General features: G+C 33.5%; 1 protein-coding gene across 1 annotated transcript; it reads right to left on the reverse strand.

The window, feature by feature from the left end:
- Nucleotides 1-10589: 10589 nt before the first annotated feature.
- Nucleotides 10590-13121, reverse strand: LOC143078945 (pyruvate dehydrogenase [acetyl-transferring]-phosphatase 1, mitochondrial-like). Its single transcript, XM_076254022.1, has one exon. It carries the CDS (start codon nt 13028-13030, stop codon nt 11516-11518), a length of 1515 nt encoding a protein of 504 aa, XP_076110137.1. The 5' UTR covers nt 13031-13121; the 3' UTR covers nt 10590-11515.
- Between the last annotated feature and the right edge of the window lie 6365 nt (nt 13122-19486).

Raw genomic sequence — 19486 nt, forward strand, 5'->3', positions numbered from 1 at the left:
AAAACACATACCACTCATGCAAAAAGAGTGTCAGACAATTTTTGTTATCATACTGCTTTTATTACATTAAAGATGTCTGTTTCCGTTTTTTCCGTTAAATACCAATTCCTCAGAGCAATTGGTACTTTGCGGAACGGAACGGAACGGAAAAATAGATTAAAAAGTTTAAATCAGATTCAACTTGATCACTGTCTCTAATCATCGTCGGAACGGGCTGTTGAAGGCCTCTTTTTTAAAATATAATTACCGATGGAAGGAGAAAGACTTTTTGTGTAACCTGCCTTTGTGTTAAATTTTGTATTATTGATCAAGTCGAAAATGCTATCTAAAACACATACCACTCATGCAAAAAGAGTGTCAGACAATTTTTGTTATCATACTGCTTTTATTACATTAAAGATGTCTGTTTCCGTTTTTTCCGTTAAATACCAATTCCTCAGAGCAATTGGTACTTTGCGGAACGGAACGGAACGGAAAAATAAATTAAAAGATTTAATAAAGATTCAACTTGATCACTGTCTCTAATCATCGTCGGAACGGGCTGTTGAATGCCTCTTTTTTAAAATATAATTACCGATGGAAGGAGAAAGACTTTTTGTGTAACCTGCCTTTGTGTTAATTTTTTTATTATTGATCAAGTCGAAAATGCTATCTAAAACACATACCACTCATGCAAAAAGAGGTGTCAGACATTTTTTTTTTTATCATACTGCTTTAATTACATTTAAGATGTCTGTTTCCGTTTTTTCCGTTAAATACCAATTCCTCAGAGCAATTGGTACTTTGCGGAACGGAACGGAACGGAAAAATAAATTAAAAAGTTTAAATCAGATTCAACTTGATCACTGTCTCTAATCATCGTCGGAACGGGCTGTTGAAGGCCTCTTTTTTAAAATATAATTACCGATGGAAGGAGAAAGACTTTTTGTGTAACCTGCCTCTGTGTTAAATTTTTTATTATTGATCAAGTCGAAAATGCTATCTAAAACACATACCACTCATGCAAAAAGAGTGTCAGACAATTTTTGTTATCATACTGCTTTTATTACATTAAAGATGTCTGTTTCCGTTTTTTCCGTTAAATACCAATTCCTCAGAGCAATTGGTACTTTGCGGAACGGAACGGAACGGAAAAATAGATTAAAAAGTTTAAATCAGATTCAACTTGATCACTGTCTCTAATCATCGTCGGAACGGGCTGTTGAAGGCCTCTTTTTTAAAATATAATTACCGATGGAAGGAGAAAGACTTTTTGTGTAACCTGCCTTTGTGTTAAATTTTGTATTATTGATCAAGTCGAAAATGCTATCTAAAACACATACCACTCATGCAAAAAGAGGTGTCAGACATTTTTTGTTATCATACTGCTTTAATTACATTAAAGATGTCTGTTTCCGTTTTTTCCGTTAAATACCAATTCCTCAGAGCAATTGGTACTTTGCGGAACGGAACGGAACGGAAAAATAAATTAAAAAGTTTAAATCAGATTCAACTTGATCACTGTCTCTAATCATCGTCGGAACGGGCTGTTGAAGGCCTCTTTTTTAAAATATAATTACCGATGGAAGGAGAAAGACTTTTTGTGTAACCTGCCTCTGTGTTAAATTTTTTATTATTGATCAAGTCGAAAATGCTATCTAAAACACATACCACTCATGCAAAAAGAGTGTCAGACAATTTTTGTTATCATACTGCTTTTATTACATTAAAGATGTCTGTTTCCGTTTTTTCCGTTAAATACCAATTCCTCAGAGCAATTGGTACTTTGCGGAACGGAACGGAACGGAAAAATAAATTTAACAGTTTAAATCAGATTCAACTTGATCACTGTCTCTAATCAAGGACGACGTGAGGTCAGTCTAGATATCATAATGCATGACTTGCAAATGCGTTAATTTCATGATAATTTATCAGGACAATCCGACATATTCATCTACAGAGTATTTCCCGATGTTATACATTATTACACATTTCACCTGTGAAGATGAGATTTAGTATACATTTGTGTTATTTGTATATGGAAAACCGTAAAACACAGAAATTTTAAAGTTTGTTTTGTTTTAAAGATTTTTCGAAATTTTGATAAATGCCCCCTTTGGATACCTTAAATGAAATTCTTTTCCGTTCCGTTCCGTTCCGTTCCGTTCCGTTCCGTAAAGTACCAATAGCCTACATTATTGTTGTTTACAGTTCATCTCTATCTATAATAATATTCAATTTTTAAAATTTCTTAAAATTACCAATTCAGGGGCAGCAATCCAACACTGGGTTGCCTGAATGGTCTGAAAATTTCAGGGCAAATAGATCTGAAGCTAATGAACAATTAAATTCTGTCAGACTTTGGTTTCAGAGATATGAGCCAAAAACTGCATTTTACCATATGTACTATTTTTAGCCATGTCAGCCATCTTGGTCGGACACATTTTCAAAAACTAAATACCCTAATGATGATTGTGGACAAGTTTGGTTTAATATGTCTTAGTAGTTTCAGAGGAGAAGATTTTTGTAAGATTACAAAAGTTTACAAACAATTGTTACAATAAAATTGAGAATGGAAATGGGGAATGTGTCAAAGAGACAACAACCCGACCAAATAAAAAAACAACAGCAGAGGGTCACCAACAGGTCTTCAATGTAGCAAGAAATTCCCGCACCCGGAGGCGTCCTTCAGCTGGCCCCTAAACAAATATATACTAGTCCAGTGATAATGAACGCCATACTAATTTAAATTTACTATAAAGGGCAATAACTCCTTAAGGGATCATCTACCATTTTGGTCATTTAACTTATTTGTAGATCTTACTTTGCTGAACATTATTTCTGTTTACAGTTTTTGTCCATCTTTAATAAAATTCAACATAATATTAATAACCAAAAAATTACCTTAAAATTACCAATTCAGGGGCAGCAACCTCACAACCTGTTGTCCGATTCATCTGAAAATTTCAGTGCAGATAGATCTTGACCTGATAAACAATTTTACTCCAGATTTGCCCTAAATTCTTTGGTTTCAGAGATATAAGCCAAAATCTACATTTTACCCCTATGTTCCATTTTTAGCCATGGCGGCCATCTTGGTTGGTTGGCCTGGTCCCCGGACACATTTCTAAACTAGATACCTCAATGATGATTGTGGCCAAGTTTGGTTAAATTTAGCTCAGTGTTTCAGAGGAGAAGATTTTTGTAAAAGTTAACGACGACGGACGACAGATGCCAAGTGATGAGAAAAAGTGTAGAAAACGGAATTTTTGAATGAAGTCTAAGGTCCATAACTCTTGCACAAAATTATCCAACCAGATTTGAACTTGATCTGTAATTTGTCATGATAAAACTTTACTCCCTGGTCTGAAGTGTTTTCCCTTATTGATTTTTTTTTTTTTGGTTTCTGGAAATACAAATTGTGTTAATGCTTTGTATATATGATATGATGGATGGATACATGGATAACTTACTTCCAGAGGCAAATTAAATGCATATTCAGGACAAGAAAATGATAATGTGATATGAATATAACCCTGTTTTGTCTAGTCCCAAACCCTGACCCAGATTTTTAGTGTGTTTGTTATTATGGTAACAGTCAATAGGAAGACATGTCATCATACCAAAACACATGATTCTGAATTCAAGCCTAACTATATGTTTTCTTACCCATAAATACTGCATTGGTTTAGGAAGAGCAAATGCCAATTTTCAAGTCTTGTTTGACCTGGCAAAAGTAAGACACCCATGACCTTCCACACTGCAAGCTACCCCAAGAAAACAGAGGCAGTAAAATCCATATGATGTTATGACCATCTTCAAAATCTTTAAATGGAGAAATAATAAAAACATTTATTTTCACTTTTATATTAACTTCATCAAACAAAACACAACAAAGATCTTATACATAAATAACATACCAGGAATAATCAATTTTACCTATAATTAGATCATGCCTGTTATTTAATATTTGCATAAATGACAAAGAAGTAATTTTGATCCACATTGTTTTATCTTAAACCAAAAAGGACAAAAACTATTTCCATGCATCTTCCAGTGCTTTTATTCATTGGTTGATTAATTTGGTAAATCCCCCTTCCCTAAAAAAAAAGTTTATACATTGTAAAAATAAGTCTTCAAAACTGACTACATTCTTTTCAAAATTTTAGAAATTTCATCAGACTAGCTCTCATATATCACTTATTGCAAATGAAAATAAAAGAAAGAAAGTCATATTAAATAAGAGAAGAAGTAATTTAACACTGAAATACGAAATTGGAAGACAAAACAAGTTATGGTCAAATTAATTAAATGTGTAGTTCGAATTATAGAGATTACAATGTCCTATAATTTAAATCAATACATGTAGAATCTATATTATCTAATACAAAATAGAACCAAAATTGATTTATTTCATAACAATAAAATTCAATGAGTATCTTATATTACATCATGCATTGCTAACTAAAACGACTGACATTTCATAAATTCAATCCTTTCTGAAAGCACTGTAAAATTTGATAAAAAACAACTATTTTAATTACAAACACAATAAAAATTTAAACAAAAACATGTAAAATAAACAAATGGTGAATGTCGTAAGGTATTATATATAGTGGCATGGGACAGATAAAAGCATTTCTAAATTCATCATTCACAAATCAGCACATTTTTTTTCACCTTGTTGCTTATAATAGCCATTTGAAATACATGGATATTGTCTAGCTTTTTGTTACCAAAAAATGCATTATTTCACAATAATTTTCAAAGTTTGACTTCTTACATTGAAGATTGAAATGCATTTAACCTTTAACATGAAAACATTTCTATTAACTTAGGAATACTTTGCAGAAAGTGAGAGAAAAAACAGCGAAATTATCCCCCTTTGTTTGGAAATTATATTTAAGAATAACATTGATATTTTTCTATATTTTAACTTTTTTTGTTTAGCATTTTTCCAGAATACCATGGACCTTTCATGATCAATACATGTGACATGTACACACCTCATTTATTATTTAATTTGTGATTTATCATCTCAGAAACAATTTATTCTAAAGAAAAAACAGAAAACAGATAAAAGCTTTCAAACATTTGTTTCAAATAACAGAAAATATAGGACAACACTTTTAATTGGATTTTGTTAATTAAATGTGACTGTCACTGTTAAATGCTTTTCCTTCTAATGGCCAGTTAATTCAAACTCTGAAATAATCTTTGAAGGTAAATGTATTTTCTATTTTAGCAGTTACCAGACCTTTAATGGTCAGGCCCATAAAATAAATTCTGCTTCCTATTTCCCAATAGCTATGTACTATAAATTTTCATGTCTACTTTAAAATATGTTATGAACAATTTGATTACAATGTAAGCAAGGCTAAGTAGAGACTTTTTTGTTTAGCACCAATAAAGTATATAGAACAATGCCCAATATAGTTTATGAACAAAACATGTGTATTTGTATTTGTTTGGTCTAAGGTGCAAAGATCAAGAGACAGCAAAATTGAACATGTTAGATATAATAAATTTTATCATTTTTTGCACCCTTTACCCTAAAAATGTTCGGAAAAGAAAAATTGTATATTTAGTATAGAAAAATTGAATTCAGTCAGGAATATAAGACAAGATAATATCAGTCTTGTCCGAGTGAGAGATTGTATGAATGGTCCTCTGTCTTGTGGATATGTAAAAATAAATATCTTGGTTCTAACCCATCTTCTGGTGGAAATATATGTGCAGTTTATAACTATAACTATATATAGTTCAGTTTATTCTAATGCAAAAATTTAAATAAAAGATAAAATATAAACATTTCCCTACATATATGACAGTATGTCAGAAAACTAAGGACTAACATTTACTTTACATGTGTACATGTCTATTGTTTTATCTAAGGCAATTAAGTATGGTGTGACACCATGCCCTTTTCCTTCTGAAAAATTTGATGTCTATGGTAGTATGGTACATATTTATATGGTATACACATGTATTTGTAGTTCACAAGTTGTAGTGAATTATTATGCATCATTTCAAGTATAAACACGATAAACTACATGTATTTCTACATGCACTACATTTAAGTATATTTTAAATTGCTTTTAGGCCACGGTTTTTTAATTTGTTGGTTTACGGATTTTCTCCATGAAAAAGTCGGGTCGGTCGGTCGGGAAAAAAATAAAATAATATCTTTCAAGACAGAAGACTGATATGCAAAATAAATATATATTTCACCTTTCTAATAATATGTTTGTTATCCTATTTTGTCATCATTTCTAAAATTTTAGTTTAATGAAATATTATTGCTCAGTTGTAATAAAAATTGCATGACATTGCCTAATAATTTCCCGTAAAAAGGGGGTGCACGGACAAAGACGTAATTAAATTTCATAAAGGAAGACAAATTCACATAGCTCTTAATCAATTCCAGAAAACTTGGTGAATAATGATCTTCAAGAACGAAAACTGATAAAGAAATAAATGTAAAAGCGTGGTAAGAAAATAATTTTCAACACACGCGTCAAAAACGTAATAGACTCGTCCACTGGAAAAAACGAGAATATCGGGTTAATCTGTTGTCACGCATTCCCGTTTTTATCCAAATGGACGAATTTTTTTTTATTATCTATGAAACAAGAAAATTTTAAATGATCTGTTAATATTCAGTACTTTAACTTGATGTCCTGAACTTCCACCTGTCCACATTTGGACAAGTCTATTTCTATGAGAAGATGCATCTTACGGACTGTTGACAAATAAGAGAAACGAACTTATTGTGTAATTGGTTTTAAACACGGGTTTCGTTCCACAAAAATATTTGTCCAAACGACATGTCAAGGTCATTAATAAATGATTTATCTATTTTTAGAAACGTAAACTGGAAGTTTCATTTTTTCACAACAGAAAGTGTTATCAATTCTGTTAGTGATTATATAAATGATTATATAAACAAGAGTGCACACACTGAAATGTCTCGCCTTCTTTACTAATCATTGATAGTATGTTGATAGTCCTAAATATAAAACTTTATTACAACTGTCACATAAACTTCACATTAACCAAGAAAGCCAAACATTGACCAATAAACCATGAAATTAAGGTCAAAGTCAGATGAACCATTTCAGAAAGACATGTACAGCTAACAATTCTTTCATACAACAAATATAGTTGACCTACTGCTTATAGTTTAAGAAAAACAGACCAAAACATTAAAACTTAACACTGAGCAATGAACCGTGAAAATGAGGTCAAGGTCAAATAAAACCTGCACAACTAATATATAGATCATAAAATATTTCCATACACCAAATATAGTTAACATATTGCATATAGTATTAGAAAAAAGACCAAAACTAAAAAATTTAACTTTGACCACTGAACCATGAAAATGAGGTCAAAGTCAGATGACACCTGCCAGCTAGACATGTACACCTTACAATCCTTCCATACACCAAATATAGAAGACCCATTGCATATAGTATAAGAAAAACAGACCAAAACACAAAAACTTAACAATAACCACTGAACCATGAAAATGAGGTCAAGGTCAGATGACACCTGCCAGCTAGACATGTACACCTTACAATCCTTCCATACACCAAATATAGAAGACCTATTGCATATAGTATAAGAAAAACAGACCAAAACACAAAAACTTAACAATAACCACTGAACCATGAAAATGAGGTCAAGGTCAGATGACACCTGCCGGTTGGACATGTACACCTTACAGTCCTTCCATACACCGAATATACAAGACCTATAGCTTATAGTATCTGAGATATGGACTTGACCACCAAAACTTAACCTTGTTCACTGATCCATGAAATGAGGTTGAGGTCAAGTGAAAACTGTCTGACGGGCATGAGGACCTTGCAACGTACGCACATACCAAATATAGTTATCCTATTACTTATAATAAGAGAGAATTTAACATTACAAAAAATTTTAACTTTTTTTTCAAGTAGTCACTGAACCATGAAAATGAGGTCAAGGACATTGGACATGTGACTGACAGAAACTTCGTAACATGACGCATCTATATACAAAGTATGAAGCATCCAGGACTTCCACCTTCTAAAATATAAAGTTTTTAAGAAGTTAGCTAACACCGCCGCCGCCGCCGCCGCCGCCGCCGCCGCCGGATCACTATCCCTATGTCGAGCTTTCTGCAACAAAAGTTGCAGGCTCGACAAAAATGGATAATTTATTTATTTTTCAGGGATAATGCATTTGTTAGGGTCGGCGGGAATGAAAAAGCATGAAAAGTCAATTTTATTTTTATTCTGGAAATAGACAAAATCAGGTCGGCGGATCCGTAAACCAACAAATTAAAAAATCCTGGCCTTAGCTGATGAGATTTTTCTTCTTGACATTATCATGATTATGCACATAAGACAAGCAGGTTATTGTCTTTGTCGCTTCACTGAGCAAGAGAATAACTCCAATCAACATTTCTGTAGCTCTCAGTCTGCTCCAATTTTTGGGGAGGAGGATAAAAAAAGTATAAACTATAAATGAATTGAAACATCTACATGAAGTACATCAAGGAATTCTTTAGTACCTAAATTCATTCTTCAGTACCTAATCATGCTAATAGCACTGAGCAACTGGTACTTAAATTCTTTCTTTCAAATTATGACCCATTCACCAAAAACTAGACTATATGTATAATATGCATGTACATACACAAGAAATAACAAGAATGTGTCCACAGTACACGGATGCCCCACTCACACTATCATTTTCTATGTTTAAAGGACTGTGAAATTGGAATAAATTCTCTAATTTGGCATTAAAATTAGAATGATCTTATCAAAGGGAACATGTATACTAAGTTTCAAGTTGATTGGACTTCTACTTTATCAAAAACTACCTTGACCAAAAACTTTAACCTGAAATTTGCACTATCATTTTCTATGTTCAGTGAACCGTAAAATTGGGGTCAAAACTCTAATTTGGCATTTAAATTAGAAAGATCATATCATAGGGCACATGTATACTAAGTTTCAAGTTGATTGGACTTCAACTTCATCAAAAACTACCTTGACCAAAAACTTTAACCTGAAGCCAAAAACTTTAACCTGAAATTTGCACTATCATTTTCTATGTTCAGTGAACCGTAAAATTGGGGTCAAAACTCTAATTTGGCATTAAAATTAGAAAGATCATATCATAGGGCACATGTATACTAAGTTTCAAGTTGATTGGACTTCAACTTCATCAAAAACTACCTTGACCAAAAACTTTAACCTGAAATTTGCACTATCATTTTCTATGTTCAGTGAACCGTAAAATTGGGGTCAAAACTCTAATTTGGCATTTAAATTAGAAAGATCATATCATAGGGCACATGTATACTAAGTTTCAAGTTGATTGGACTTCAACTTCATCAAAAACTACCTTGACCAAAAACTTTAACCTGAAGCCAAAAACTTTAACCTGAAATTTGCACTATCATTTTCTATGTTCAGTGAACCGTAAAATTGGGGTCAAAACTCTAATTTGGCATTTAAATTAGAAAGATCATATCATAGGGCACATGTATACTAAGTTTCAAGTTGATTGGACTTCAACTTCATCAAAAACTACCTTGACCAAAAACTTTAACCTGAAGCCAAAAACTTTAACCTGAAATTTGCACTATCATTTTCTATCAGTGAACCGTAAAATTGGGGTCAAAACTCTAATTTGGCATTTAAATTAGAAAGATCATATCATAAGGAACATGTGTACTAAGTTTCAAGTTGATTGGACTTCAACTTCATCAAAAACTACCTTGACCAAAAACTTTAACCTGAAGCGGGACAGACGGACGAACGAACAGACGAACGAACGAACAGACGGACGAACGGACGCACAGACCAGAAAACATAATGCCCCTCTACTATCGTAGGTGGGGCATAAAAAGAAAAAAAGGGTTTCTTTACCAAAACTTCAATTCATACTTTCATTTCATATCAAAATATCTCTGGACTATATAAAGACATATTATAAGGAGTTGTACACTTGAAAATGCCTAGTGGCTTTCAAAAATTTATTACAATTGTAAAGTCTTAATCATGTTAATGATTCCCATGATCATGCAGTATCATGATTATTTTGACAGTGATCAGTCAGGGGACTTACTTAAATAAGTGATTTTCTAAATCACTGATTCAAGTAACATTATTTCCATAAAGGTTGGAAGTTAGAGTTGTCTTTCTTTAATAATCACCTATTTAAGTAGTACAAATTAATCACTAGAAGAAGTGATTTAATTTTATTGTAGCTTTAAATATAGAATACTAATGATCCAGGGACTAATTATGTTTCTAAACTTATCAGAACCAACATCTGTGTTGTCTAGGATGACCAGGTCATTTCAGGTGATGACCTTGTACTGAATCTAGGATAATGACATAAAAATCACTTGTTTAAGTATCAGACCTCAATTTCCTTCACAAAAATCACTTCTTAAAGTATCATTCTTTTAATAACCCTCACTAATTTGAACACCCCCGAACAGTGAAATTTTTATCGCGAACAGTAGAATTTTAAAACATAATCTGAAAGATGAAACTAAGAACTTCACAGGAAAAATACTCACACTGCTGGGAAAAAATCTTTTAAGAAAGTATCAGTTCATTATGTAAAGCCATTATTATAGCATTTTTTCAACTAAAATAGAATTTTCAGCTAAATGATATCATCAAAGGCATAAACCTTGCTACTTAAAAGAAGCAAACAGGTTCATTTTTTTTAATTTTACTAATTAAAAGATATTATTTGAACCTACAATGTATGTGTTTAAAATTTTGAAAAAACTACAAAATCCCAATTTGTGACAAAACCTCGAATTTGCTACTCAAATAAGTGATTTAAAAATCACTTATTTCAGTAGTAAGTCCCCTGACTGGTGATGGTCTAAACTCATATTTAAAATCATATATATGCCCCTTTTTTAACAACCTTCAACAGTCCTGTGATATACATGAACATGTACAAATGAAAAGTTTGGATATCATAGCATTCTATTATAAAATTTAATTTCTCAAAAATAAGCAGCTGAGCAATTAAAATGATAAACATGGAGAAGGTCTTACACCATGTACACTGTCACATCATGCACATCAGACATTCCAATGGAAAAAAAATATTTTAAATTTAAAAACCTCTCAATTCAATAAGTTTTATATGTCAATGTACAAAAATGTATGTTATAGCTACAAATGTACAAATGTATATACATTATTAAATGTATTAAATATATATTGAAGAGTTTTTAAATATTTGGTGCATTTTCAGCCTTTTTTCCCCCTATTTACCATATTTATATATATATAAAGGGCAACTTATTTTTTTTTACATTCATACATGTACATTGTAGCTAAATGATCTAATATACATGTAGCAAAGGTACAAAATGTACATGTTTGTATGAATCAAAAGTACATGTATTCTCAACTTATTTTGTTCTTGAACTATTAGATGCTAGAGACACATATCTACAGTACTGCTAATCTTTTAAACTTATTATTAATGTTATTCACACTGGTACTCATTCTAAACTATCTATATCACGTTCAGCTTCTACATAGAAATTTTTTACATAACCTGTGTCAAAGAAAACTACAATTATAGTAATATCATCACGATAGCTTCTGGCAACATCATCATGCAATGACAACATAGTGGACAGTCTTCCATGTTCTGGACCCAGAGCATTTCTCATCAAGTGTGTGGCAACATTGTCATCAGTAGGCACATTAGACAGATGAGTTTTTCTTTGTTTGAGACGTTGATTAATTTCATTCATAGTGAGGCCCTTAATATCAAAATTTGGGGCCACCAGTACTTGTTTTCCTTCCATGTGTCCTGCAACCAGTTTGACAACTTTTTCAGGCGGAATCATGTCAAACAGACCATCTGACGCAATAACTAAAAATTTGTCTTTCGGAGTTAATTTACGGTGAATGATTTCTGGTTCTGCTGTCAGATAAGGTGGCGTTATGTAATGTTCATGCATCAAAACTTCACTGTATACATTGAAATTAGGGTGCTGCTTGAAAAGTTTCAGAAATTGATTACGTTCCTTAACAGACCACTTATACATCATGTCTCCAAATGCCCTTAATGGTGCTAAACTGCCAAAGAGACGACCCCCTTTGATCACATGGGAAGATTCATTGGGATGACTTTTTAAAACTCTTCTTACTTCTTTGGAGTTGTAACTTGTGTGTGCATGTGACATTTCTACTGTATTGTAATGGTCTTTATCAACTTCAACTCCTAAAACTGCTTTACAGTCACCGGTGTTAGCAACATACAAATCTATATCATCAACTAATGCAATACAAGCACAAGACCCTGACAAACCATTCTCTAAAGCTTGGTCATTTATGCTCAAGTCATGACCTACTGGCAAGCATTCTGACATGATGTCATGATCAAGACGGAGAAAAGCGTGCTGCAAATGCTCTTCTACTGAGCATTCTTCAAAGTTTGCTAATGTTTCTTTGGCAAATTTAGCCAAGTTATCCTTGTATATTTGATCAAGTTCATGATTGAAGTACTGTGACTGATAAGGGTACCAGTCTACAAGTTTGTCATGTCCTTCGTTGTCACATGCAATGCCTTTCAAAATGTCTTGCGTTGACATTGAGACTGAAATATAGTTAAATAATCGTTCACTGAGAGCTTGAGAACATGCACTACCACCATGTCCATCATAAACACCGAAAATGTACTTGTTTTTATCTCCATGAGTCAACTTTGCTACTGTGTCACGATCTTCAATTGGTTTATTTGCTGGTAATTTATTTACTTCAAAGTTTTTAATAGGACCATCTGCATCCACTGAAACTTCATTTATTTTCAATATCGATGAGACTTGTTTTCGAGTCAACAGTGCGACGTCTGAATTACTTAAATACCCATGCCTCTGTTTAAATTTTAAGAAAAATCTTCTAACGTTTTCAATTTGTCCTTTCGTATGAACTTCTTCAAAATGTTGTGAGAAAACTTTTTTCTTCAAACCTATATCAATCCTCTTCAGAGGACAAGTTCTTAACATTCTGTTTTGCACGAAACATAAGTCCCCTCGCTCTTGTCCTTTTCGGCTTCGACTGCTTGTCAACCTTACTCAAGTGGTTAGTCTCCCTTTAACAGGAGCATGCAGTATAATCACTTATTAGAACTATAATAAATCTCATTAATTACCGAAAGGAAGGTAACAACCATCCTCCACAAGCATACCACCAACAGCAACGAACTCCTCATCCTAACATCATGACTACAGCTACTCCATCTGCTCAACAACATCCAAAAGTTGTTCCAAGTAAGATCCATAATGTACTCAATTATGACCAATTGAACCAACAACTCGCAGGACAATGCTCCCAACTACCTGGAGACATATCGTCAGACCAAGACAGTGTTACACCACAGATTATACACTCCTCTCACCCAATCGTGCACGATCAGACTCGTCATGTTATGTCTTCCTCTACTTCAGAGAAGCCAGTTCATCGCACAAACTGTACAACGGCTCGGAACAACAAAAGGTCTATTCACAGGACTGAGGTATCTGACAAACGCCAACAAATGGGACACTTATCTTTCCCGCCCAAAGATGATAACATCACAGCAGAGGAAAAGAACCACCTTTTTCAGGAGATGAGCCTCAACGAACAGCCCCCAGATCAGCTTCTTCAGGAGGAACTACTCCTAACAGAGAGAATATCAGAATAACAACCTGTAATATAGAGGGAGTGAGATCAAATACATCTTTTCTCCAGCTCCTATCTCAAGATTCACACATTGTATGTCTGCAAGAACATTTTCTCTGGGATTGCCAAGCAAATATACTTCACTCAATTCTCCCTGACCACGATAATCATACTAGATGCCATGACACAAACGAACCGTTATCAGGCTTCAAACTTCCTAGAGGTCGTGCAGGAGTATCTATCTTATGGCCAAAACAATGGAACAGTCAAATTCAAAAGCTTCCTGATGGAAATGAGAGGGTGATAGCTATTCTAATTTCATCAGACGTTGACGTTTGTCTGATAAACGTCTATATGCCAACTATGGACAAAGACTCGTCCTACGAATATGGAGAATGTCTCGACCTCATTCACAACATAGCAACAAAATATCTGAATACTCACGCTATTATACTTTGCGGGGATCTGAACGGGACAATTCTACAAACCAGAAATAATAAGCATGATCAATTATTAAAGGAATTCATTTTAGAACTTAACCTTACTGCTGATAAAGATAAATCTGACAGACAAACGTTCTTTCACCATTCAGGACAATCAAGTTCCCAAATAGATTATATCTTCTCATCTAAAGAAAACCTGTTTAAAAAGTATACAATATGGAATAATTCACCCTCAAATGTTTCTGCTCATGTGCCAGTATCAGTAGTAACTAACATGACCATACCAACTGGTGTAACCAAAGCCAATAAAGAAATTCAAACAGTTCATAAACTTCAATGGGACCAGACCGATCTCCCTCAATATATAGAATCTGTTCAGACTGAAGTCTCAAAGCTGCAACTGACGCAAAACCAATCCAGCAGTATCCAAAATATCACAAAAGCCTTACTTACAGCCTCAAACAAAGCAGTACCAACCAAACCCATCAAACTGAAAGGTCCAAAATGGAAGGCCTCACCTAGAGTAAAAAAACATCTAAAAAATTGCAAGCAACTATACTCAAAATGGAAATCCGAAGGCAAACAAGCAGACCATCCATTCAGGAAACAACTAAAAGCAGAAAAGAAAAATCTCCGCAGTCAACAAAGAAAGGAACATGCTGAAGATAGATTGAATTTATATCAGCAAATTATGGATAATCCATCCACAGACTTATTCTACAAATTAATAAACAGGAATAGATCTAAACCTAGAACAAATTCAACTGGTATAGATATAGAGGGTGAATTAGAATTTAATCCTGCTATACAGAGAAAGGCATTCGCAAAGTACTATGAAGATCTTAGTATCCCAAAAGAATCAAAATTTGATAACTCATATCTGGAACTATGCCAAATAAGGCAGCATCTCGTGGAAGAAGTTCTATACAACCAACAAACAACAATAGAACCATACAAAGAAGATGACGTCTCCAAAGCTATAGACAATCTAAACAGTGGCAAATCACCTGATGAGTACGGACTATGTGCAGAACATCTAAAACTTGCTAAAGAAACAGTCACACCGACGCTTACAAAGATATTTAACAACATACTAATTAACAGAACTGTCCCAATCGAATTCAAGTCCGGAATTCTAACTTCAGTACTTAAAAAGGAAAAAAATCAATGCCTAGTCTCCAGCTATAGAGGAATCACTGTAACCCCTGTAATATCTAAACTCCATGAACTCTGTATCCTTGGCAAACTCAGTATTACTCCTAACACTGATCTACAATTTGGATTTACAGAAGGGCTATGTCCTCTAATAGCTAGTCTCATTATATCAGAATGCAAATACACCCAGATCTATGGTTTGTCAACAAAGATCTATACTCTGGCCTTACTTCCAAAGTCAAATGGCAAGGAGAACTTAGTGACAGTTTTAATATACTCCAAGGAGTCAGGCAGGGTGGAATATTGTCAACTCATCTGTATAAAATATTTGTAGAGGATCTCCTTGTAGAATTAGAGAAAAACGCAACAGGATTCAGTCTGGGAGATATATACTGTGGAACGCCTACCTGTGCTGACGACATCGCTCTGATAAGCTCTGATCCAGCAGAACTACAAATAATGCTAAACACCATTGGAAGATATGCAAATCAACATCATTACAATATCCACCCAACAAAATCTAAAGTCATCTGCTACGGATCTGCAAAGAATCTCAGAACAAACACCTGGAACTTATCAGATAATGTAATTGAACTCTCCAATGAAACTACTCATTTAGGCCTAAAAAGATCAAGCAAAAAAGAAAATGAAGTAAATATAGAAGACCGTGTAAAATCTGCTCGAAGAACAAAATATGCCCTTATGAATTCAGGACTGCATGGTACAAATGGATTAAGCCCTAAAATCTCCTACACAATATATAGGACATATGTGCTACCAAGACTTCTATATGGTCTTGAAATCCTTTCTTTAACAAAAACTCAGATTCAGATCCTGGAGAGGTTCCATATTGGGACACTGCGTGCAATACAAACTCTTGCCACAAGAACAGCAAAACCTGCGGTATACTTACTTCTCGAAGTTCTCCCTGTAGAAGCAGAAATTCACAAGAGAAAATTGACATTTTTACATTCCCTTACAACCTGCTCCAACAATAAAATAAAAGAAATCATCAACAGACAAATTGCAGTGAACTTTGACAACAACAATAGCTTCTTCTTCCAATCTGCCTTATTACTAGCAAAATATAATCTACCGGATATCTTTGACAAAAACATTCCAATTCCATCAAAACTATCCTGGAAGAAATTAGTAAAAACTAGTGTTGTCAACGGTTAACCGGTTAACCGGTTAACCGGTCGAACGACCGAATACCGAATACCAAAAACGCTAACCGGTTAACCGGACTTTTTTCAATTAAGATAGATTTGAGATAAATTTGTATTGAAATCAATAAATAGTAATGTTTTATTTAAATATGTCGTCGTGGTAATTAATTTGACAGATCAATTGTCCAGTTTGTTGATTGCTTTTGTTAATCCTAAAACATAAAGTTAATTAGAGCTCGGGGCAGGATCTTAAAGAAACATAATTAGTACACATGTTTTTTTAACAGTAACTTTAAATCAGTAATGCGATTAAATTTTACTAATTACTTCATTATTTCGTTTTTGGTCTAATATTGTGTAAACCTACATCTAAATGTGCAACCTCCGTAGTGCAAGGCTTAGTCTTACTTTAAACAAAATGTTAACTCAAAAATTGTGAAATGCAAACCAATGTGAATGTTTTCAATGTATACGTGATAGTACGAGTAACACGCTTAAAGAAACAAGCAAACAAAGTAAAGAAACGTGTCGTACGGAAACCTATAGTTGTTTATTTCTGTGTCATTTTTGGTCTCTTGTGGAGAATTGTCTCATTGGCAATCATACCACATCTTCTTTTTAATAATTAATCATTTAAAATTGAAACACTCCACCTTTTTTCGGAGACAACAAGAGAAAAGTACAGAATAATTGGTTTCAGACATAATCAATTCCAAGAGATCAAGAAGTTTTTGTTTTATTTTTCAATCTGAAGTTGGTACAAATACTATAGTTAATACGGTGTATTCGATTATTAAGAGTCAAACTTCGCCAGGAATCCTCACAGACAAGCCTTATAATGCCAAAAGACAAACTTTAATTCCATAAGCGCAAATTTATGACTTTGATGAAAGATTATCAAATTGACACTCATACCACATCTTATCTATGTGAAGGGTACTATTGACAAGGCTTTAAAACATCAAATTAAACTACCGGTTAACCGGTTAATCGGTTGAACGATTATTCGAGTAACCGGTTAGGAAAAAGTGTACGATTTGACAACACTAGTAAAAACAGAAATCTCATCCTTCTGGACCCTCAGACTCAAAGAGGAAGCTCACCAAATGTCATCTTTAAAATTCTTAAACCTCAACTTTGGCAATGCAAACTCAACTCATCCTGTATGGGACTCAGTAGAGCAGAATCTGATAGAGATTCGAAAAGCCTCGACTAAAGTAAGGATGCTGACAGGGACTTACATGGTGCAAGCCGACAAACACAAGTTCAGCCAATGCACGATTGACCCCACATGCCTGCTATGCCACAGGGAAATAGAGGATATCTTGCATGTTCTTACACAGTGTCCTGTTCTATGCAATGAGAGAAAAGAATACTTCACACCCATTAAACAACTTGTGACTGAAAACTCTCCTCCTGGAACATGGGAACTGCTATTTAACAATAAACTAGCAGTTACGCAACTTGTATTGGACTGTACAAAATATATGAAACAACTTGGATTCAAAGAAGAGTTAATTCTTAAGCTAGAAACGTTTACCAGACACTTTTGTTTCAAGCTTCATTACAAAAGAATATCTCTACTGAAAAAGTTAGACGACTGACAGTTATCATTAAGATATGGATGCTGAAACATAGACAATGAAAAAGTGAAACAGTAGTTAAACTTTTATAAATTATCGTTACTGTACATATAGATCACTATGTTTTGTAGCAAATATTTATTGTTATAAAGCTCTTAAGAAAGCTATTTGCTGGTAATATGATTGACTAATTATCTGAGTTATATGACTTCTGTAGATCGGTTTATCATTTTTATGTACATAATTTTATATTTTATATGCTATGATTCGGTTTTTTCTTTTTCTACAATTCACTGTCTATGTATAGCGCACCACCACTGGATTTTACCTTGATGTAACATATTTTATCCCTGTTTCTTCCCCCTTTTTTTAATATTTTAATATTACCCGTTAAGGGGTGTTCCTTATAATAGGAAGCTTATACGAAGAAAAGAAGAAAGAAGGTAACACTAGAAGAAGAATAACACGACCCACTGTAATATTCGTCCTACTTTTTTCAACAACTCGTCCCACTCTGTTAAAAAATCGCCCTGTCTGGAACCACCTCGACCAAATTGAGCCGCACTGGCTCGTCTCAGTTATGAAAAACGGTAAAGTTGGTATGTTGGATTGGATTGTAAAATATCAGAGAACATATAAGGTCCAGATTTTCAATCAAGTTAGCAAAATTCGATGCAGGAATGCAGATAACTAATGTGAATGTTCATGTAAAAGAACAAATGTATAAGATTCTAACTTATAAATACTAAATATTTTTACAAGTGTAGATTATTTTTGTTGATTTTTTTAACATGTTTAAAATTGGAATTTAAACGGGAGATAACTCTGAAACAGTGTATTTTCTGAAGGAATCTACATGGAATTTTCCTATTTTGTATTTTAGTCGTGGAAAACACACGGGTCTTTTCTTTTTGGTATTCTCAAAGCATTTTCTAAAAGCTATATCTTTTCGCATTTTATTTTACAATTCTAGTTCATTTAGGTTAGCTTCTGAGCATTGTAGTGTTTCCTGTATACATAATTCATATAAAATGTGTCATTTTGTCAAAACCTGTAGCTTGAGAAAATGCGCGGTGACCTATCATTTTTATCCTAATTTTTTTTAACATTTATCAACATATACTACGTTTTGGCAGAGTATGAACTTTTATTTAAGCCATACCACCGTAAATCACGTTAGATATATATTATATTATTTGGCAATCGCCAATGGCAGTCAGCAGGGTTAAAGAACATCAGTTGTTAGACCTGTTAGTCAAATGCGTTTTGTTTAAATATACTTTTTCACTTTTTTGGTCTTTTGGAAAATGTCGTTTGTGCTGTATTTAGACCCTTCTACAACGAAAAGAAATGAGTTTAAAAAAAACAAGAAGGTTTTCACAAGTATTCATTTAATTCATAAGTGTGTCGAGTTTGCATCACTACACATTCATTGTAGGTTTTCAATTCTA

Source organism: Mytilus galloprovincialis, chromosome 6 (genome assembly GCF_965363235.1).
Source record: "Mytilus galloprovincialis chromosome 6, xbMytGall1.hap1.1, whole genome shotgun sequence".
Lineage (NCBI taxonomy): Eukaryota > Metazoa > Mollusca > Bivalvia > Mytilida > Mytilidae > Mytilus > Mytilus galloprovincialis.

Excerpts from the sequence above, each read along its gene's own strand:
- LOC143078945 (XM_076254022.1), bottom strand. The coding sequence starts at position 13,030 with ATGTTAAGAACTTGTCCTCTGAAGAGGATTGATATAGGTTTGAAGAAA.